At 38.2% G+C, this 23,034-nt stretch overlaps 1 protein-coding gene across 2 annotated transcripts in view; it reads left to right on the forward strand.

Annotated features, from left to right (window-relative positions):
• The first annotated feature begins 873 nt into the window (after window positions 1-873).
• The window catches only part of dhx30 (DEAH (Asp-Glu-Ala-His) box helicase 30), a 28,723-nt gene continuing 6,562 nt past the window's right edge, over window positions 874-23,034 (forward strand). Inside the window, exons 1-16 of one of the 2 annotated variants that reach the window (XM_079819471.1) lie at window positions 874-1,077; window positions 1,148-1,295; window positions 3,508-3,618; window positions 5,437-5,603; window positions 6,457-6,565; window positions 7,035-7,184; window positions 10,101-10,253; window positions 11,627-12,100; window positions 13,262-13,645; window positions 13,752-13,827; window positions 17,348-17,452; window positions 18,000-18,175; window positions 19,171-19,377; window positions 19,560-19,641; window positions 21,547-21,740; window positions 21,851-22,001. In XM_079819471.1, coding sequence (XP_079675597.1) covers window positions 3,541-3,618; window positions 5,437-5,603; window positions 6,457-6,565; window positions 7,035-7,184; window positions 10,101-10,253; window positions 11,627-12,100; window positions 13,262-13,645; window positions 13,752-13,827; window positions 17,348-17,452; window positions 18,000-18,175; window positions 19,171-19,377; window positions 19,560-19,641; window positions 21,547-21,740; window positions 21,851-22,001 — 2,506 coding nt within the window. In that variant the 5' untranslated portion in view covers window positions 874-1,077; window positions 1,148-1,295; window positions 3,508-3,540. The remainder of the gene's footprint in view (window positions 1,078-1,147; window positions 1,296-3,507; window positions 3,619-5,436; window positions 5,604-6,456; window positions 6,566-7,034; window positions 7,185-10,100; window positions 10,254-11,626; window positions 12,101-13,261; window positions 13,646-13,751; window positions 13,828-17,347; window positions 17,453-17,999; window positions 18,176-19,170; window positions 19,378-19,559; window positions 19,642-21,546; window positions 21,741-21,850; window positions 22,002-23,034) is intronic. The other variant, XM_079819470.1, reaches the window with a different exon arrangement.

Raw genomic sequence — 23,034 nt, forward strand, 5'->3', positions numbered from 1 at the left:
CTGTGACCTGCTTGCAAGTGTGCTTCATTTTGACCTCAGAATTTCTGACCTCAAAATATCTTTGCACTGGTAAACTTTGTATTCATAATTCACTTTGAAGCCAGTTTCAGTCAATGAAATTGTTCTGTGTTATATTTTGACTAATCACTGCTCTCTTGCCTAGCCGAAGCCGAATCTGATTAATATTTACATTACAAAGTTTGAACACATTTCAGTCATCATCTGATTTAGAAAAGAAAAAAAGAAGATTGAGAATCTGTGGAATATGGAAGCTTGTTTCCGCCACAGAATAAATAAATTAAAAAGGTAATTGTGACCTTTTTATCCCACAATTCTAACTTTATATCACTCAATTTTGACTTGCAATTGCGTGTTTATATATTGCAATTCTGAAACAATTCTGTAAACAATTGTGAAAAGAAAAGTTGCAATTATCTTTTACAATGTTTTATTCTGTGGCAGAAACAAGCTTCCATAAAAAAAACAGTGATTTATTTTAGATTAAAGGTAATCATTTTAGTCAAGGTCATTTTTTTGATCTTCCAAAATGTTCTATGGTTGAACATCATGTTCAGATTTTGTTCACATTCTACAGGGTCTACATGTGTTTATGCTACTGTTCTAAGCTATAATGCAACAATGTAGTAGTGAACACTTTCTTTTACAACAATTGATCCTCATTATAATTTGAGAACACTTTGTGTACTGGAGCAATAGGTTGTTTGTAATGTTTGGCAGTATACAGAAAAAAACAGAATTACATTTATTTGTGTGTTTTGTTTTATGTATGAACGAGACAATTTCCCATTTGAACAACATTAATGTTCAACTTCCAGTGAAGGTGGCGCTGTCGCCGGTAACGTTAGGTTTCTCGTCAAAAGCGGCGAAGAAGACAGTTAAACATGGCGATGTCCTGCACTGCACTCATGCCGGTTCGGGCACTCGTCACTTTGAGGAGAAAAACTCTTGAAATTAATAAAGACATCTGGTCAAACTGGACTTTTGTAAGTCAGTATAGGACTAAAACCGGTGTCATCCATAAACATCGCCATTCTCCGCTGGAAACAGCTCACAAAGGTAAGATGTATGAGATCGGCGACCTGACATTATGCAAACGATTCTCACGCGCTGTTTTTATTACTGACAGTGTCGGACATTTGCGTACAGGTGGTCCTGATCTTCTCCGAGAGTTTCCTCAACCAAAGAACCTCCTGTACGCCACACTGTCCAAATCCCTGGGTCTGTCCGATCTGTCCCAGTACATCCAGTACAGCTGCAGCGATGGGGAGGTCAAGGTGAGACACTCGACCAGGGCCAATTGCGTAAACTGTGTCGTTATGTTAAAACGGTCTTAACCTCCCAATTATGAGAATTATATTTTATTCACGTTGTTATGTCCTAATAAGTGGACACCAGGACTCATAAAATTACATGAAATGACAGGTATAGGCAAAAACAATGTTTTTTTCATTCATCAATCAATTTTCATTTTTGTTTCAGGATTTTTTTTTATCCAAACGTTGTTTAAAGATGATTCTCAACTATGTAATGAAATATATAACAGAATGATTTGTACCATTTTGAATATATCATTTTACTTTATGCAATATGTGGGTAAAATGGACATACATGGGTTTTTCCATTCAATGCAATGCATACATATACTGGATCTAATTTGCATATTAATGTGTTCTTGGAGAAACATGTCATGAAAAAAATAAGTATAATGGGAGTAATAGTTGGCAACATTTTCATAATATCTATGCTGATAAGTAAATGTATTTCCCTATTCACTTGTCTCCCAAAATGCTGTGTCTCTGGACATGTATGAAATCAATGCCCTGTTCTGTAACAGAAAGTCATAACCCATAACTCCTAACATTTTCCTGAGATGTTGATTTATGACAAACAATTTGAAAATTAGTCTGATTTAAATGATATTTAAATATTATCATATTTCCATAAGAGTGCTAAATTTGATAATTTGCTTATTTTTTAAAGACCAAGGGGAAGTTGTTGTCCTGGTGAAACCTCAAAACATGGTATCTCTGAAAAGCCCTGAATGTGCTCTTTACAGACCTCCAGACTTACAACTGTGACATGGATGGTGTCAGAGAAATTCACAAAAATATAATATCCTTGTACACTGTGTGGTACCCAGGAGGTTAAGAACTTATATGACCAACTAGCAGTTAGTTGGAGGTAATCAGCTTCACATTTCAGTATCAAATTAGCCCAATCTACGTTTTTACGTAACCGACCGTCATCATTTACTCACCCTCATGTTGTTCCAAACCTGTATGAGTTAGTTTTTTCTGTTGAACAGAACACAAAAGATATTTTTAAGAATATGGGTAAGCTTACAGTTGACTTCACTACTTTTTTGTGTTCAGCAGAAGAAAGAACTCGTAGAGGTTTGGAACATCATTTTTGGGTGAACTATTCCTTTAAAAAAGTCTTAAAGAAAAATAAAATATTGATGACTGACTTGGAAGGCTTGTTTTAGCAGTTTATGCAACTGGCCACAGGGGTTTTCAAATGGGGGTTCGGGAAAAAAAGAAAAGAAAAAAAAATCAAACAAATAAAAAAAGATTAAAATACAAATTTTATATAAATAAATGAATAAAATAAATAAGTATTTGTTTAAAATAAGAATTTGATATTAGTAAATGTATAAGATAAATAATAAAATATTAAAATGTATTAAAGCTGCAAGCATATAACATTAGGAAAATATGAGATGTGGACTATGTACATTACATTGCTAAAAATCCTTTGGATTTTTGACGTTTTTTAGAATAAATAAATCAAAATTCTATCAAATACATTTCCACTGGCCAAATTATATTTTTAATTGCTTTAAGCATATCAAATTTATGCCATTTTGCCTGTAAGGTTAACATATATTTTAGGATGTATATATATTTTTAATGCAAGCCAGCCTTATTTTTTGCAGTGTAAACAATTGTCCGACTCGGTGTGTCACTGACAAAACATTTAAAAATAAAGCATGCTTATTTTACAGTTTTCTTCATTCTAATCTTCAAATAAAAATGTTATTTTTCATAATATTGGAAAGAGCATGAAAATGGTTATCATTAGGTTACTGTCTGTCTGTGCATGACACCAACAGCACACCTGCGTACAGTATAATGTGTCATCAGAATTTGGATAATGGAGTTAAGCAAATTTCTGTGCTTGACTCCATTAACCAAAGTGGCATTTTTAATCTACACGTATATCAGATGTTTACTTCATTACTTCACTCACTCCAGTAAAAGAGTGTGTATGCACAGTCTATAGTGTCTGTATGGTGCGCACACATTTACGCCTAGTTAATTTTTTTAGAAATCCTGATATGTGCGTGCCAACGTTAATGCATCAGGCCCCAGGTCTGGACAACTCATTCAAATGAAGCCGCATATTATGTAGCTTGATGAAACGTTACTGAGTGATGATTATGGTGATACCGTTGTATGACTTGTACTTTTATACAATGTCTTTTAGAGAGCGACAGTCACTCTTCACTGGCCCGTGAGGATGGAGGCGGAGGGCTTTGGGTCTCGTAAGCTGGAGGCCGAGCGTCAAGCAGCAGCTGCAGCTCTTTGTAAACTCAGAGTAAGTATGAGCTAGAGAGTCACTTCCATCCCTTCCACCATAGAACTAATAGAATATGTTAAGCTGTTTTAACCTTCTGAAATCAACTCCAAATTAACTTAGTTTTGGCCTGATTTAGTTTGAAAGCACGTCACCAGTTTGATCTTCAATTTAGCTTAACGTATATTTGGCCTTTTAAGGCCTTGAATAGAGAGCCACATCTTTAGAGATAAACATCACACACGCCGAAGCTCGGGCTGACCGGTCGGCCTTCAACATCCCCGACCCCCAGTACTGCATCTGGCCCACAGCGGAGGCGCCTTACGCGGCGCGAGATAAAGCAGACGGGGGGTAAGCGTGAGGGTATCCGGCTAGGCTAGCCAGCTATTTCTACAATAAACTGGATTACATTCGATTACTGCTGTTGTGTTTTTGTTTGCGCTGTGTACTCAATGCGCGTCACTGACGCTTTTCATATGATAGGAACATGTCTAAAAATAATGCTATTATCAACACTTACTCGTAACTCGTTCGTCTCGACAGCTGTAATGGTACTTTGCATGTGTTACAAAGTTGGTAATAATGATGAAGACGGACTCGGTGTGACTGGAACTCGTGTTTATTCAGAACTCTCAGATACAAACACAATAAACTCGCGCTGACAGACAGCGCTCTCACAACTCAGTAGTTACTATAAATAACTGTTAGCAATCGCTCCGTCTCCGTGATGTCCGGTTCGCGAACGAATCATTCTTTTGAACCGGTTCTGTTTAGTGCACCGAATCAGTTCACCAAATCGGACTGAATCGTTCTAAACGGTTCGCGTCTCCAGTCAGCGCTGATCCATAATTTACTAAAGTTACTAACTTTCTGACATGAGTGACAGCCCCTCCGACTAGAAATAAACTAATAACCTGAAGTATATTCTAGTAACTACAACAGCACTGAACTGAGACTGACAGAACTGATGAGAAGTGAACTCAGGTCCATCCGTCTCTCTGGCAGCAGCTCGTGCCTCGTAGACCTCGTTAAACCACGCCCCCTCCGCTCATTTAAAATGCAAAGATGTCAGCCAATCACAACAGTGGGCGTTTTTACTGAAGTCTCACAGCAGACACGCCTCTTGAAGCAGGGCATTCAGCCAGAGGACAAACATCAGTATTGAAAAAATGCCTTTTATTTCTAAATTATGACATTTTATGATGTAAAAATCATACTAAATATATAAGTACACCTCAGGAAACATTATAAAATAATAGAAAAATGCCATGCCATGGGACCTTTAAGAAATTGATAATATAGTGCACGATAGAGCTGCACGATTCTGGATAAATTGAGAATGACGGTTTTTCGGTTTCAAACTGAGATAATTCTCCCACAATTCTGAACAGACAATTAAACAAAATATGTAATTTACTAGAGGTTCTGACAAATGTTAATTGCTGCAGTCTATTTAAACTAAAATGTTGGATTCATTTAAATAATTTTTTTAATTAATGGATGAATCAGCGTTACGGATGATTCAATGACATTTTTGTCAAAGAATTGTATGGGCTCCTCTTTTATTGGGCTTCTTTCTAAATCTTTGGTCCCCATTCATTGCAAATTCATGAAAAGAGCATGGAAAACCATATTTATATTCAAACATTTTTGTTTTTAAATTCAGCATGGCCTATTAGTAATAGCCCATGATGAAGAGTTGCTTGCTGAGTATATAATTTAGCATTATAAACCATTCAATTGTGGAAGTAATTTCTGTGCTGTTTGCGTACAATTATTGATGATTATAACACTATTTGTAGGTTTAGTAATCCTGAAAATTATGCATTGTGTCTTTAGGAGCTTGGAGTCCTTGGTCAAGGAAAGCAGCCATCCATAACAGGAAAGACAAAACCGAAAGGGAGGCAGACATCTGTCTGGGAAGATGAAGAAGAGGATGTGGCTGTCCGTGAACGTCTTGAATCTCTGCCTTTCCAGAAGAAAACACGGAAAGAAACAGCCCAAGGGTAGTCGAATACTTTTTCAGAATACTGCACTTGAGTTTATCATTTCAAGTTTGTCATTCCAGTCAAAAAAGTATATAGATTAATAAAATGCATAAAAAAAGGTGCAAAAGAGATTGAAGTCACCAAATCATACATAAATGTACAGGTCCACTTTGGAAGCACAAACAGGGCACAGAAGCTGTTAACACAATGTGCCCAGTATTAAATGACTACTATTAATATGTAGTAGCCTGACGTTGTCATATTCAATCCTAGTCAGTCTGATACTGCTCCGTTGGGCTGTGATTATGGGGCGTGTTTCAACCGAACCAGAAAAGACCTCAATTGGATAGAACTACAACCAATCAGAGCAACGGAGCGACGCATGGCATTAGTTGTTAAATGTCAACAGAACTCAACTGCAACCGCGGGCTGTTTTTCCATGTCCGTGGGTTGAAATGACCCCAATTATGTGATATTTAGACCCAGGAACCCAGTCAACCCTACCAAAAAAACACATATTTTACCCCCCAAACGCCATTTTTTCTGGAGAATGGTACTTGCCTGACTGCATTGTGCCAAGTGTAAAGTTTGGTGGAGGGAGGATTATGGTGTGGGGGTTGTTTTTCAGGATTGGACTTGGCCCCTTTGTTCCAGTGAAAGGAACTCTTAATGCTTTAGCATACCAAGGCATTTTGGACAATTTCATGCTCCCAACTCAATCCATTAATGCAGGAGAGTGGACAGGAAGACCTATGCTATGATTCAATATACTACTCCCATAAATTTGACACATTATTTGATATCTTTTTATTGTACTTGTCTGTGCATTTGGTATGATGTCCATCTGTATCTGATATTTGATATGTTATAGGCCAATAGAAGAGGATCCAACCGTGACTGAGGCACTCTCCATGTTTCCAAAGCCGAGGGCACTTCTTGGCACTGTCATTCAAGTGGCCACATCATCCTGTAGAGTCAGAGTAAGTTAAAAACTGTTATTGACCAGCACACACATCTGACATAAAGACAAAACAAGCATGTACATACAGACGCTGATGAGTCCCAAAAATATGTTTATTGAATTAACCAGTTGTTCTGGTTTATTTGCAAAGTAATAACCCTGCAATACAAGTAAACCACGTTTACAACCAAGTTATTCCCTGTATCTGAATGATTCCATTTATGTGAGGTGTGATGTTAAATAATTATGCAGTTTTTTGACTGAAGAACTACTTCGTCAGCATGAGATTTTTTTTTTAATTTCTTGGGTCTAGAGTTTGCAATATATTTCTTCCTCCTCTACCGTGAAACACTCGTTCCGTCTGGATGAGCTTAAATCCGCATTAAGAATGCTTTCCTGTCACATATCACGCATGCATACGTCAATATTGATTTTTCTTTTTTTCCTGTTTCGTTTCTATTTCTTTTTCTCCGTTCTGCTGTGTGAAGGAGCTGCTTCGGTACAGAACTACTGGTGGTACGGTAAAGACATGCGAGCTGACTTTACGCTGGCCGGAGGAGATGACCTTTACAGCCCATGGTCGCCGTAGAGTGGAAGCGGAGTCAAAAGCAGCAGCACTGGCTTGTCTCTGGTTTAAGGTTGGTTTGTGTAGGGCAGACAGATTATTGCAGAAGTGAAAGCAGCTTAAAGTATATTGTGTAAAAAAAGTTATAGAAGTTAAAGTTTACTGTAAAGCATAAAATAGGGGTTTCCAAAGTCAAAGGCAGTGGGCCTGCTTCTAACACAACATACATGATGTTGTTGTACACCCCCCTACCCCCCCAGTTAAACTGCATAGTATGAACTGCACTGAAATAAAGCTATGGAAGGCAATAGCAGTCAAGAGCAGTGAATTATTTTCTTTTTCTTTTGTTGTTTGATTAACATTAACGACAGGCCTATATGAGGCTGCTGTCACTTTAAGACCTTATGCATGGATCCAATATAATGATAATTTTTACATGTTTATGTAGGGCTGGTAGCCTGGCGTGGCCATACTCAATTCTAGTCAGAATATGAGTCTGGTACCGCTCCATTGAGCTTTGATTATGGGGCGTGTTTCAACCGAGCCAGGAAAGACCTCAATTGGATAGACCCACAACCAATCAGAGCAACGGAGCGACGAGTAACGTTAGTTGTCAAATGTCAACAGAACTCAACTGCACTGTGTTACCAAGTCCGTGTTTTTCTCCATGTCCACGGGTTGAAGTGACCCCAATTATGTGATTTATATAAACCCAGGAATGCGAATTTTAGCAGGCAACCTTGCCAAAATAACATATTTTGCCAACCAAACGCCATTTTTTTCCGGAGAACCCCCCGGAAAGTTATTGTTTTGGGCTATAGTTTTGAGTAGCAATTGTGCGCGACATTGCAAAAACACTTGGAAACCCTGTCTGCACCGCACGCTGGATTAAGTAACGTTACAAGAAAAAGATGAGTGTAAACGATCTTTGCCAGTAATAAAATAATTTAAGGATACACAGAGTACTTACCAACACGATCATCGTTTCTGAGAGAAATAGTGAAGGTGAACGCATATACGAACAAGTTCTCCGTTTAGGATGAGAGCAAATTCAACCCAAGAGCCTTCGATGACGTGGATGATTACGCTACTGTTGATCATCTGTCCATCATCGTCTAAAGCCCGCCCTGACAATTTCATTGGTCCGAACAGTTTCTGTTCGGGCATAATTCCTCCTCTATGGAGCGAGTCCAGAACGAATTGCCCGAGCAAAAAAAATTGTGGGCGGGGCTAAATTCGGCTGGCATCCAGGCTGTAGGGCTGGATGATTATGGCCAAAATGATAATCACGATTATTTTGATCAATATTGAGAAAACTATTAATTATCACGATTATTTGTTGATTTTAACCAAAACAAATGTTATTGTCACATAGGCTAATTATAACTGGTTTCACATCCATATTGTGCTACATTCCTGCTAATGGACAACTATGTGCATCAAAATAAAATAGGTCCTCTTATTCACCAAATTTCAGTGCATCTCCTTAAAGAATAAATGAAAATAAATAAAACAAAAAAGAAAATGTAGCAAAACATCAACAGGGCACTATTTTCCATTGTGTAAATACAGTGAGGAAAATAAGTATTTGAACACCCTGCTATTTTGCAAGTTCTCCCACTTAGAAATCATGGAGGGGTCTGAAATTGTCATCGTATGTGCATGTCCACTGTGAGAGACATAATCAAAAAATAAAATCCAGAAATCTCAATGTATGATTTTTTTACTATTTATTTGTATGATACAGCTGCAAATAAGTATTTGAACACCGGAGAAAATCAATGTTAATATTTAGTACAGTAGCCTTTGTTTGCAATTACAGAGGTCAAACGTTTCCTGTAGTTTTTCACCAGGTTTGCACACACTGCAGGAGGGATTTTGGCCCACTCCTCCACACAGATCTTCTCTAGATCAGTCAGGTTTCTGGCCTGTCGCTGAGAAACACAGAGTTTGAGCTCCCTCCAAAGATTCTCTATTGGGTTTAGGTCTGGAGACTGGCTAGGCCACGCCAGAACCTTGATATGCTTCTTACAGAGCCACTCCTTGGTTATCCTGGCTGTGTGCTTCGGGTCATTGTCATGTTGGAAGACCCAGCCTCGACCCATCTTCAATGCTCTAACTGAGGGAAGGAGGTTGTTCCCAAAATCTCGCAATACATGGCCAATAATAAGGAAAATAAGTATTAAACCCTAGCTCTGAGTCTTGTTCAAGAAATTACAGTGGATGTAGCATTTTTATTTTAAAGAAGTAGCCAAATATTAAAGGGGACATATTATGCCCCTCACAAGATGTAATATAAGTCTCTGGTATCCCCAGAATGTGTCTGTGAAGTATTAGCTCAAAATACACAACAGATCATTTTTTACAGCATGTTAGAATTGCCACTTTTTTGGGGTGAGCAAAAACACTCAATTTTGTGTATGTCCCTTTAAATGCAAATGAGCTGGTGCTCCCTGCCTGTTCTATCAAGAAGAGGGTGGAGCTTCAAGAGCTCATGCAACAACAACAGAACATGTCGAAAACTAACGCTGTTCAGTTTGAACCGGACTCACAATGTCTTCAGAGCCAAAGAATATATGCTGCATGGAGATCGAACAGGCATTGTATAGTCCGATTTTAACTTATATTGCCATCTTGCTTTTATCGACTATTAGTACAAGCATGTTGTAGCGGACCCTGTCCGAATGATGGCCAAAACACATCTGTATTCAAACACCTTATAAAAGCGAATCTTGCATAATAGGTCCCCTTTAAGGACTTTTCATATGTCTGATATGGCATGAATGCACCACCATTCTCAGAAGCACAGCTTTGGAACATCTCCTTGTACTAATACCACTAACAGTTTTAAGTAGCAAATCAATTTCCATTGTTGTGAAGTAACTATTGATAACTCTTATTTCCTGTCTCTTACTTCCTGAAGTACTGTGCTTGTCATCTAACACCAGTGCTGAGATCCACTAGTTGACTGGTTTGATTATGCCTACAGGAACTGAAGCTTCTGGATGAGCAGAACAACCCTCTGACTCACGCCAAGTACCATCAGGAGGAGGTGCGTGAAGCTGGCGAGAGGCACAGACGACCCTGCCGCGTTGAAATACCCCAGTATCTAGAACAGAGGATTCAAGAGTACCTCTCACAGGTGACACGCATGAGAATTCACGCTGCACTGATGCTTTGGCCAATCGGTATTTCACTAGGTTACATAATGGATAAACATTTCAAAATGATGCATGTTAGAGTATAGATGAGCGCAAATAATTTGGTTACACTTTATTTTAAGGTGACTTAAGCTGGGTTTCCATCCAAACGTGAAGCAAATCTTTTCAAAGTTTGCAAAAAACAAATGCAAATTAGGTTCGTTTCCGTCAAGTTGTTTGAGTTGCTGACAGCGGTATTGGTAACCTAGTAACCAACAGTAAATAAAATGCCATTAGCGGAAACAGCCGGTTTGTCACGTGGGTTTAATGTCCGTTACGTCAGAATTTACTCGGCAAATGCATTTCCATCTCCCATTATTCTCATTAACTCTTTTTCTCACAGGTCAAAAACCAAACGTGTGAACTTTTTTGCGAATTAAGAGACTTACTCAAATAAGTACAGAGTAATATTAATTAACTACTTGCTATAGAGTTACAGTTACGTTTAGGGTGTGGTTTAGGGTTAGTAACTTGTAATTAATTTACTGTTATAACAAATGAACCTCAAGCGAAATTAGTTAACAAACAAAAAGAGAAGGCGCTGTAATGAAACGTTAATCAACGCTGGCTTTTCAGAAACGCATTTGGCAACAAAAAAAAGCACACAAAAAACGCATCCAAGGCCTTCTGAAGTGAAGCGATGTGTTTTTGTAATAAAAATCCATATTTATAACTTTATAAACTATAATCATTGGCTTCTGGTAACAGCCATACGCAAGTCTAGTTCCAACGGAAAAGTGATCTCTGACCCGACGCATGATGTAGGAGTAGCATTAGGTGAGAGCAGGTGCCTCTCGCGGTTCAAACAAACAGGGCTGGGCAACAAACTCAAGCTCCTCCCACATTTAATTTGTTACCGGTGTTTTGTTTTGCTCTACCCTCTGTGCTTTCACGTTCATCAATACCTCAGGTCAGAGGTCACTCTTCCACCGGAACTAGACTTGCGTATGGCCGTTACCGGAAGTTATTTAGATATTTATTGATGATGTAATATTATTTAATATTATGAGGGATTAATACAATTATATTTATTAATCCCTCAAACCACATTCCTGTTCCTGGACATTCCATACTTAATGAGCATTAAACTTACTTGATATTGAAGTAAAAAAACAAAACAAACTTATTTATATTTGTTATGAAAGGACAAATCAGTAAAACAGTCCAGAAATGGACGAGAAAGAAAAGGGGACTTAGTTGATAAACAAAAGTTTAAAAGAAGTGAAAAATTCTCCAGTGCACTAAAGCGAAATTCATTTTTATTCAATTATTTGAACAATTTTGTAGCATCATAACTGATTGATATCTGTTTTAGTATCCAGTGGAGGCTGAGGTTAAAAAATTGTGGGATGAAGAGGAGCAGCTATCAGTTCAGTCATCTTCCATCAGTGCAGATGATGATGATGACGACGACTTCATTACAGATGCTATTACCAATAAGCCATACCGCACTTTGCGCCCCGATGAGGAGGACAGTCTCAGCGACCGCCTCCTCAGCCTGTGGATGGGGGCCGGTCCTGGACGAGGGGTGGAGCTTCCGGTGGACTCCTATAAAGAGAGTGTGCTTGCAGCGGTCAAATCCTCACAAGTCGTTGTGATTGCCGGAGAGACGGGCTGTGGTAAGACCACGCGGATCCCACGGTTCTTGTTGGAGGGGCACATTAGGAGCGGAGAGGGGGCCAAATGCAACATCCTGGTCACACAGCCTCGTCGGATCAGTGCTGTGTCTGTGGCGCAACGTGTAGCACAGGAGATGGGACCTGCCCTCCGAAACTGTGTGGGATACCAGGCAAGAACATCCAAAACATTTCAGGCCTTTCAGTCTGTTTATAAATGTGCTTTTTTTGCTGTCAAATTATCTATTGTTTTATTACATATGATTTTATTACATGTGTTGTAATTTGTTGACCTTGAATGTTTAATCAAAATGTCATAACTGGATCTTCTGGTGTAACATCAGACTTGACTAACATATGCAGGACTTCTCCAATCATTTAGTCTGCTTAAACCTCGCCCCTTTTAAAAAATATGTCTAAAGTTATTATTAACTTTTGTTTTAGTTGTTTTAGTACACAAGCTAAATGAGAAATGTTGCATTGACATCCATCTAGATCATCTTTACAATAAGGTTAATTTATTAAACATTAGTTAATGTATTAACTAACATGAAATAACCATGAGGAATACATTTGTTACTGTATTTGTTAATCTTTGTTAACATTAGTTAATACAAATACAGCTGTTCATGTTGGTTCACAGTGCAGTATCTAATGTTAACAAGATTTGAATAAAGTATTAGTAAATGTTGAAATTAACATTAACAAAGATAAATAAATGCTGTAGAAGTGTAGTTCATGATTAATTCATGCTAACTAATGAACCTTATTGTAAAGTGTTACAATATAATACCATACTTTTACTTTTAATTTTATTTCCAGAAACATTTTATTTTTATGGTTTTAGTTTTAGCTTACTATGATAACTCTGCCTTGGAGCATATTATTTTATTAGCCCATTGCATTAATGCTTGTGTTTAGGATAGAAAAGTCGCCTGTCGCTGATATGGAGCAGTTTCTTGAGACTTTGTGTAGTGTTCACACTTGCCAGGTTTGTTTGGATTAAAACGAACCCGGGTGCGATTGCTCTGTTAGTGCGGTTCATTTGAATAAGTGTGAACGATGCCATCTGAACCCTGGTTCGCACCAAACAAGTGGACTGAGACAGCTGAAAAAATGGGTCTCGCTCCGCCTCCAAACGGACACTGGTGCGGTGTGAATGAAATATGAATGTAACATGGACCAAAAAGATACCTTTAGGTTCGGTGTTAAAGTGCAAATGAGAATGCTAAACAGACCAGGACTAAATTATTTTTTGGTCTGGTCCAAATAAACCAAGCGAACTGAAGTTCAAGTGTGCACACACCTTAAACAGATGCCTATCGCTCTTACAGGTGCGTCTTGAATCACGTCCACCTGAGCGCAGCGGCGGCGCTATGCTCTTCCTCACTGTCGGTGTCCTCCTTCGGAAACTGCAGTCCAACCCCAGTCTCCAGGGCATCAGCCATGTGGTGGTTGATGAGGTCCACGAGAGAGATGTCAACACTGACTTGCTTCTGGCCCTGCTGCTCTCTGTCCTGAAAGAGAATCCAGAGCTGCGAGTGGTTCTGATGAGCGCCACGGGCGACACTCAGCGGCTCTCACAGTATTTCGGCGGGTGCCCGGTGGTGTGTGTGCCTGGATTCATGCATCCAGTGCAGGCGAGGTACCTAGAGGAGGTGGTGACAGAGATGGGCCGACCGTTACTGGAGAAGAGCAGAGAGAAGAGAAACGGAGTGGTGAGTTCAGATGGAGGCTTAAATATGTGTTCTGGTTTAGTTGTAAGGATTTTAAATTGTGCACAGACCACAGCTAAAAAGCTTTGCTTTTATTCTTTGTCTCAAGGAAGAAAAAGATGTCGCTCCTGATCTTGATCTGGTGGCTGGCGTGATAGACCATATTCACAGATCTGGAGAGCCAGGTAAAGACGATTTCAAGGGTGCACAAATCAGAACATTTTAGGCTGATGTGACCTGCAGTGTTTACACTTGGTCACTTCATGCGTTTTCTCTGATCGAATAGATATAGGATTGTGTAAAGGCCAGCTGTAAATGCATTATGAGATGGATTGGTTATTTATCTTTGGCACGGTCCTCAATCATCCATCCTTCGGATGAGACATTAAACCGAGGTCCTGACTCTCTGTGGTCATTAAAAATCCCAAGATGTCCTTCGGAAAAAGAGTAGGGGTGTTCATCACTCTGTCTCCTCTCCACCAATAAGCTGGTGTGTGGCGGGCGTTCTGGCACAATATGGCTGCCATCGCATCATCCAGGTGGATGCTGCACATCGGTGGTGGTTGAGGTGATTCCCTCCTTCTATATGTAAAGCGCTTTGAGTACCCAAAAAAAAGCACTTTATAGAACACATTTTTATAATTATTATCTTGAAATTAGCTAAAAAGGGCAGTTCATATCTGCTGCTTTCAGACATGAACTGTTTTGAATTTGCATATAGTGTGGGAAGATCGGATTCATAATCGTTTAGCGGAGACACATTTATGTGGCCAATTGTAAATGAAACGATTAACAAATCAAATAGCTATTTGATCAGAGAAGACACATGAAGTGTCCAGTGTAAACAGGTCTTGTATATTAATACTTTGTTAAATACATTTGCCAGTGTTAAACATTTAGTTTGAATCTGTTAACAGCCATAATGCGCACACATACACACACACCGGCCGAGGGTATGATGTCATCAATAAGTGAAGGCAATGTGTGGTGCTATGGTGATCCAGGTCGAATGTTCAGTGAAAAAGTCATCCCTTGCATCCCAAAAACACAAACACTGTTCTCATGAACAACTCGATAGCACGACAGTCCAACTAATGAACATATTACAATTATGACAAGATTTGAGGGTTATATTGGTCACGAAAAGAGGAACCAAAAGAAACACATATATTAGCAGTATATTATCTTACTTTTCGGACACACTTTGGGAGCTGATGCTTGGAACGGACAGTGAGGAGGTTTAGACAATTCAGGCTTATACGGTGTGGAAATGAATAGGTCTTTATCATCGCTGAAGTGAATGACAATACCGTCGCAAATGGACAAGCAAGCAAACATGACACATGAGCATATTCATGTGCATAGTTCTGTAAAACAAAACAAAATCAATGTTACTCGCCTATCGAGAAGAAATAAAGCAACCTCGGCCTTCGCTCCTTGAGTTCTCTCCAGTGCTGGAAAGCTGATTCTTCTTGCCTGATCGTAAGCCTGCTTTTGTTACACAGATATCTTCCACATTTGTTTTTTATCGGCCATCTCTCTCTTTCTGTCGTTGCTCGACTAATGTGCGTCCTGTGCTGTATCTTTTGAATAATGACGTGCACTGAGCGTTCTCTTCTTCCCGTTATTAGTAGACATGCCCCTTACTGCTGATTGGCTCTAAGTTTGTTTTGGTGCTTGGCCTGAGACACTTTTCTAAAGCAGTTTTGAACTACCATTTACCCCACCTTTTAAAATGGTTATTGCTGAAAATCTAATGAAACCATTGTTTTCCCACTTAAAGGTGAAGTACCAGGGCCATAACCAGCATGGATATTAGATTTATTAAGTTGTAGTAACTTTTGAAATCGGGTGGTGGGTTTCTAGTTCCTAGCATGCTTTGCATAAGACTGGATAAGGAGAATAAATTGAGTGGCTTACCATTTTCCCCAAGTTCATAATGAGAATAGTTTATAAATCTGTTGTTGTCAACAAAGAGAAGCTTTGGGGCTCAATGATTTAACATTTGAAAGCAAAGAAATTAGGATGATAAATGTTAGTATTTTAATTTTACTGTACTGTACTATTTAATTAAAAAAACATAATAATAATTATGAAAAATAATGAGTCTATTTATCTTATTTGTATAATATATGTTGTGTTATAATTAGAGATGCACCAATTGACCAGCCAGGCATCGGATTCTGAGGCAGTCTGTTTTGTTGCCAGCGGTGCAGGCAATAATGTGAGCTGCACGTTCTCATTTACACAATACAGAATTTCTAGGGGGGGAAAAACTAACATTTCATAGGGCCCTGATATTGTAAACAAATTAAAGGATTAGTTCACTTTCAAATAAACTTTTGCTTGTAATTTACTCACCCCCTTGTCATCCAAGATATCCATGTTTTTCAGTCTTCAGTCGAAAAGAAATGAAGATTTTTGATGAAAAGATTTCAGGATATTTCTCCATAAAATGGAAGTCAATAGACTCCATATGGTTCAAGGTCCAAATGAGAGGTTCAGTACAGCTTCTAAAGGGCTTTAAACCACATCAAACGGTACTGAACCTCTCATTTGGACCTTGAACCGTATGGGGTCTATTGACTTCCATTTTATGGAGAAATATCCTGAAAACTTTTCATCAAAAATCTTCATTTCTTTTCGACTGAACACAGAAAGACATGGATATCTTGGATGACAAGGGGGTGAGTAAATTACAAGCAAAAGTTTATTTGAAAGTGACCTAATCCTTTAATAAATGAAGTAATTTTGTATTAATTCAGTTAATTAGAATTTAAATTAAATCATTAAAATTAAAATAACTTTGTGAAATAATTAATTGTAATTGTAAAATAACTAAACTAATTGTAAGTATTAATCTGCATTTAATTTTTTTATAATGAAGACTATCCAGCTGTTGTTTTTTTTATGAATTTTTTTTTTAGCATTTCGGAAAAGTAGATTTTTGTTTGTATATGCTATCAATTATAGTTCTTTGAAAGAAAATCGGAATCGGCAAAAATCGGTATTGGCAGGTCACACTTAAATAAAAATCTAATCGGTCAAGAAAATTGCAATCGGTGCATCTCTAGATATAATATATTATGATTGATTATTAAATGCTTGATTGTAATATATATATATATATATATATATATATATATATATATATATATATATATATATATACATACACACACACACACACACACACACACACACAGTACAATCGTATGTATTATTGCAATAGTAAGGTATTTTTTTATTAACTTAAAGTATTTTTAATAATAATAAAGACACAAATGGCAGAGTGTCCTGATAACAAACCACGCTGACACCATAAGAAGAAAAGGTTCTATATGGAACCTTAAAGGGTTCTTTCTGTCAGGCGCTTCATATACAGAACCTTTTAGTGGTTCCCATTGTGGGATCATTTTATGGATTTAGTTGTAATTGATGAATGTTGTTTTAGTTCAGAAATTTCCAATTAAACATGAAAGTATTGTGCGATCATTAATGACATATCTCCTTATATCTCAATTTTTTGGCGTAGTGTTCTTTAAAATTCATTCAAGAACCCTAAGCTTCTATATAGAACCGTATAGAACCTTTTTCCTAAGAATACACATTTCATAGCAGACATTGAATGTTTGTGTCTGCTTAAGCTTTTGCTGTTCTCTCTGGTCTCTTGTATACTGACTAACAGTGTTTGCTCCGTTCCAGGTGCTGTGTTGTGTTTCCTCCCAGGATGGCAAGACATTAAAGTTGTACAGCAGAAACTGGAAGAGAAAGCAGCTTACAGATCAGGTTCACAGATGATTTTACCGTGTAAGCACCTTTCCAGATCACACCACAAATACGACCGGTGTTTTTCAGCAGCCAGTGACTGATATAATGGCTTAATTTTATTAAATTCAATTTAATGATGGCAAATACAGTGATAGAACTCAAAATTCAGTGACATTTTTATAAGCATATGTGCTAACATTTCTTTTAATCAGCCAAGTGGACACCATTTATGCATAAAGTTTTATAATAGCCAAAAAGAGCGCTGCAGTGATGACGTATTCATCAGCATCTTCCTGGTTCCCTCGACAAAAACCCAATAGGATTTTTCCATTGGCTTTTCGATTATTGCAGAAAATAAGGTCTGTGACTAATGCCAGGTTCAGACTACATGATATTTTTCTTAGAAAAGTCACTGTGTCAGATTGTGATCAGACTCCTAAATTCGTGGACATGTCAGACTACACATTGCTTCGTGACCAATCAACGCTTGCCGTCTTTAATGTGCCTCTTTTGATTACTACCCACTCATGTTTATAAAATGCATGCCAATCATTCTGAGGACACGCTTTGATTATTTCTACTGTAGTACACTCCAGTATGGCTGTAGCCGAGCAGCAAGCTGTGTTCCAGCGCCCTCCAAAGGGAATGCGAAAGATCGTCCTGGCCACCAACATCGCAGAGACGTCCATCACCATAGACGACATCGTGCACGTGGTGGATGCCGGATCTCAGAAAGAACAGAACTACGACCCCAGAACAAAGGTCATTCCCCCTGCTTTAATGTTGCCATGACATTTTTTGAAGGAAAAAAAATATATTTTTGATTAAAAAAAACCTTGTATGTTTTAGTCCATTGGCTGAGACTGATTTTAACCACACCCCTACATTTTTGATCAGGAAATATTCCTGTGTCCCTCTCTCTCATAGTCTCTCTTTCATAGTAGACAGGTCATCATTTTGAGGTAAATGTGTTCATAAATCTGAAAATCTGTGTGTAACCTTAAGGAACGTCACTACCAAACAACAATTCAAACTAATGAATCCTTAACTTTGAAATCAATATGATTTAACTTTATACCTTTTACAAAGAAAGATTGGATTCAAAATGCAACAAATCTCATAAATTACACTTGAAATATTGTTAAAATTGTAATTGTTATTGATTTACCTGTGAAAACTTTTTAATAAAATAGCAAAAAATATATTTACAAGGTAGATGTAAACATAATCTTAATAGGTCAATACAGGCTGTCTTTATTAAATAATTTGTGTTTCAGTAGTGACAAATTCAGGGAGAGGAAAAATATTCCAAAACGTTCTGAAAATACAATATGAGAATTAACTGCTCAATTACTAGAAATGTGTACCTTGGATTTGTGGAAAGAAAATTTTTTAGAACGGCCCCTATCCGAGTGAAAAGGCTTTTCAAACAAGAACAAATGTAGGACGGGGCTTGATTTTGTCAGTGGGGAATTGATTGGGTGGTTGTGGTTTGCTATTGGTGGATCTGATGTGAGTGGCATGTTGCCCCGCCCTCGTCATCAGCGAAGTGAAGTCGCTACAAGAGGGAGAAGTTACTTTGATTGCGAGGCACATGAATTTAAAACAGTGATGTGCGCAGATAAATCATTTATAATAAATACTGTAATATTCCATAAAAAAAAACAAGAATTGTCCATTTTGATTTCATTGTGACTTTAAAGTCTGAGAACTCCCATAGCAGTAAAAGTAAAGCTGATGTTGTGCTGTGTTCTCAGGTCTCTGGTCTGAACACCGTCTGGATTTCAAAATCAAACGTGACTCAGCGAAGAGGAAGGGCAGGCCGCTGCCAACCTGGACATGCCTACCACCTCTTCCCAAGGAAACAGCTCGACAGCATGGACACGTTTCCCATCCCTGAAATCCTCCGCACCCCTCTGGAGAGCGTGGTCATACAAGCCAAGATTCACTGTCCAGATAGCAAAGTGCGGGATGTTAAAATCTACTGGAAAAAGCATTTATCATCACTGTTTACAGTTTGCAGAATATCTGTTTTGATCTATTTTAAAATTCAGAAAATATGCTTAATTTTGTCAGTTCTCTGCATAGTCTTTCAAGAGCAGTTTATTGGATTGGATTGAAAACATTGTCATTCTTCCTCGTTTAGGCTGTGGACTTCCTGTCACAAGTGCTTGACTCCCCAGACAGCCAGGCAGTGAAAGTTGCTGTGAAGAACCTTATGGAAATCGGTAAATGTTTTTTATTTTTTTATTAAGTAAGGCTGTCAAAGTGAAACTGTTAAATCATGCAATTAATTATTTTTGTTGAACAGTATTTTTAGGCATTCATTTCATTTGAAATGATACCGTTTTTCATATCGTTCTGTGTGACAGCTGATGACTGACCAAACAGACTGAATATTGCTAAGAGCAACAACAGTGTCACGATCTAATTTACATACACACACTTAGGGGTGGGCGATACACTGGTTATGGCTGGATAATAATAATATTTGAATACCGATTTTCAAATTTGGGATTCGAATATTCGTTGTTTTGTTTCCTCCTCCATAATCTTTTTTTCTTTTTCTCCTTTTTGCTGCAAATCAGCGCACAGACAATTTGGATAGCAAATTTCTGAACTGCAGTCTATATTTTTAATAACAATTCCAGTCTCGCGCAAGAACTCCGGTCTGACGCATGTGTGATCTCGCGTTGTTTCCTTCTCACTTCTTGCGTGTTTTTGCTTGTGAAACGTAGTTTGCGGACGGGACAGAGCTGTCGGCGATTTTTCCTCTTGTACAGTCATGCAGTGTGAACTCCCCTGTCGCCGATCCATCGGTCTGTGTGAACATAGCAGTGACTGAATGCTACCCAAGATAGTCATGCAGTGTGAAAAGAACTCTGATCCGACGAGTTTGAAAATCTGACGAGTCTGAACTAGGCTTAACAGAACAAAATTATTTTACTTCTATAATATATCAAAACTGGGACGTTACAGACCTGTGTGTTTTGTATCACTATTGCAGTGTCCGTTCTCTGAGCATATAAGCCCTGCCCGCCTGAGGCGTGCCTCTTCTCCAGATTCCTGCTTTTATTAGAGAGAAGAATATGTTCAGCCCCTTCACTCTGAAGCTTCGAATATTCGATGTTGATTACTACCGAAGCTTCAAAGCTCAAAAAATGGTATTTGGATCAGCCCTAATACCGGTAGACATGAGTAACTTTCGCGATAATGCTCGCAAGCATTTGCTGTGCAGCATCACATGCTGAAAGCTTATTGTTTGCGTGCTTTTTTTTAGCATTGTAGTTTAAAAATAGGTGATTTTAAACCGTTTAAGAGCAATTAGCAGCTCATTTCAGTATATATGTGCACTCTCTGTCACCCATTCAAAGTAAATGAGAAGTGTTATCGCCGACACCATGTTTGAATGCACTGATGGAGCGTGTGAGAACTGAACTGAGTGGTTTTTGCCGCCTAATTGGGCTTGAACGGGTAAATACACATATCTATGTGTCAAAGTGACCATGTTTTTGCAAGTAATATATGCATATGTCTTATGCAAAATATTTGAGTCATATTTTAGACATGTATGTCTTAAAGGGTTACTTCAGTGATTTAGCATTAAGCTTTGTATCAGTAGAAACCCGGTAGTATATAATCGAAATTATGGTACTTTCCCCCCTCATGTCCCCCTGAGACGAGAGAATTGTGCATTTTATTTCTGTAATAACGTTAATAACCTTGCTTGAATAGCTGAAATGCATGTTAAAACCAGGTATCACAATGCTATAAATGATACACACACAGACGATTCACCACCCCATCACAATTGCGAAATTGTTGAAAATATATTTTTTTAAGATTTTGTCCTCCATGGGAGCAATTTATTCTGCAGCCTGGAAATTACCATCACACACCATAGACAAATACACAACATCTATAATACATTAAAAGATCTACCTTAAAACTGAACTTTTCCTATTTAAATTAAGCAAAGTTATAGCACGTTACAAATGAAAATTTGAATCTATTTGACTTCGTTGAGGTGACTGTACAACTCTGAACATATATATGTTGTGAGACTTTGGTATGTTCTGTTTTGTGTGGCTGTTCTGTCATGTGTAGAAGTTCACACTCTCTGTGCCTGTCAGGTGTGCTGGACGGCTCAGAGAATCTGACTCCATTGGGACAACGCGTGGCCTGTATGTCTTGTGACCCACGCTTGGGGAAAGTCTTGGTTCTCTCGTCTCTGTTTTCCTGCGTTCTTCCCATTTTGTCTGTGGCGGCCTGTTTGACTCGAGATCCCTTCTATAACAGCATGCAGAACCGGGCCCTCGTCTCCAAGGTCAGAGAGCCACTTGGAAAATGTATTCTGTTTGTCTGTAGTCGCATTCATAATTTTTTTTCTGCATGAGATCACTTTTCTATGCTAATATAAACTGTTCCTCTCTGTAGGCCAAGACGGCCCTGAGTGGGTCCAGCTGCAGTGATTATCTGGTCTTCAGTCGTGTTGTTCAGAGCTGGAAAGAGCAACAGGGCAAGGAGTGTAAACAGGAGTTCCTGGAGAGATTTACTCTCTCTGGAGCCAGTCTGCGGTTTATACATGGTGAGACACACATATAATTAATGTACAGTTATGCTCAAATGTTTACATTCCCCTTGCAGAATCTGAAAATATTTAATCTTTTTGAACGGGATGATCAGGGTAAATTGTACTTGCTTTTGTTGTCTTCTGGGAAACGTGAGTATCTTCTAAAGGGCAGAACTTAATTTAAAAAATGTGATCTTTAAACAAAATGTGAAAAATTACTCATCTTGTTCATAAGTTTACACCCCCAGCTCTTAATGCATCAGTGAATGTTTGCAGCTCTTGCAATAGTTGTGTATGAGTCCCTCAGTTTACTCTTTACCAGGGGCCTGTACCATGATGGTAGTTTAACAAACTCAGGGTTACAGGATTAGTTTAGAGTTGACAAAACCAAACCAATCTATTCAGACTTTGTTGGTCCCATGATGCTGATCATCAGCTTTCTCTGTCAAGTCAGGCTTTGATCCTGAGTTTAGCTGTGACATCAGTAGTGAACAGCCAATCACACGCTGTGGATCAATAAAACTGAGATCCACTTCTCGTGAGAGAAGCAGCGAGATTCCTTTTTCTCTTCTGCAGAATATTACATGATTGAAAAATATTAAGAATTTAAACAAATTTACACAGCAAGAAGAAAAAGAGCTGTCTATAAAAGAGTACAACTTAAAGAAAATATTCACTACGTCAATGCAAGTAAAAGTTATGAAGTTAGTTTAGTTGATATATAGAGAATTGAACATTTAAGCTTGCATGTGGTAATTTGTATAGCTTTATTTATTGATTTTAAAGCTTATTTGTCTGACCTTTGTATAGGCTATTTATATTAATTTCAACTAAGTGCCTATTAATGATTGATTAACTAAAATTATACATGTGTAATTGATTACGGGTATAATAATTACATAAATGATATCTAAATCATTCAAAATTATTATTATTATGAATAAGCATTGTTAAAAGCCAGACGCTTTAGTCTTGAATAGCCATTTGCTATGTAGTGACCTGTAATTTGGAGTAGAAACAGGGGGAGTGACTTCATTGCATCAGAGGT

Source organism: Gobio gobio (assembly GCF_949357685.1).
Source record: "Gobio gobio genome assembly, chromosome: 6".
NCBI lineage: Eukaryota > Metazoa > Chordata > Actinopteri > Cypriniformes > Gobionidae > Gobio > Gobio gobio.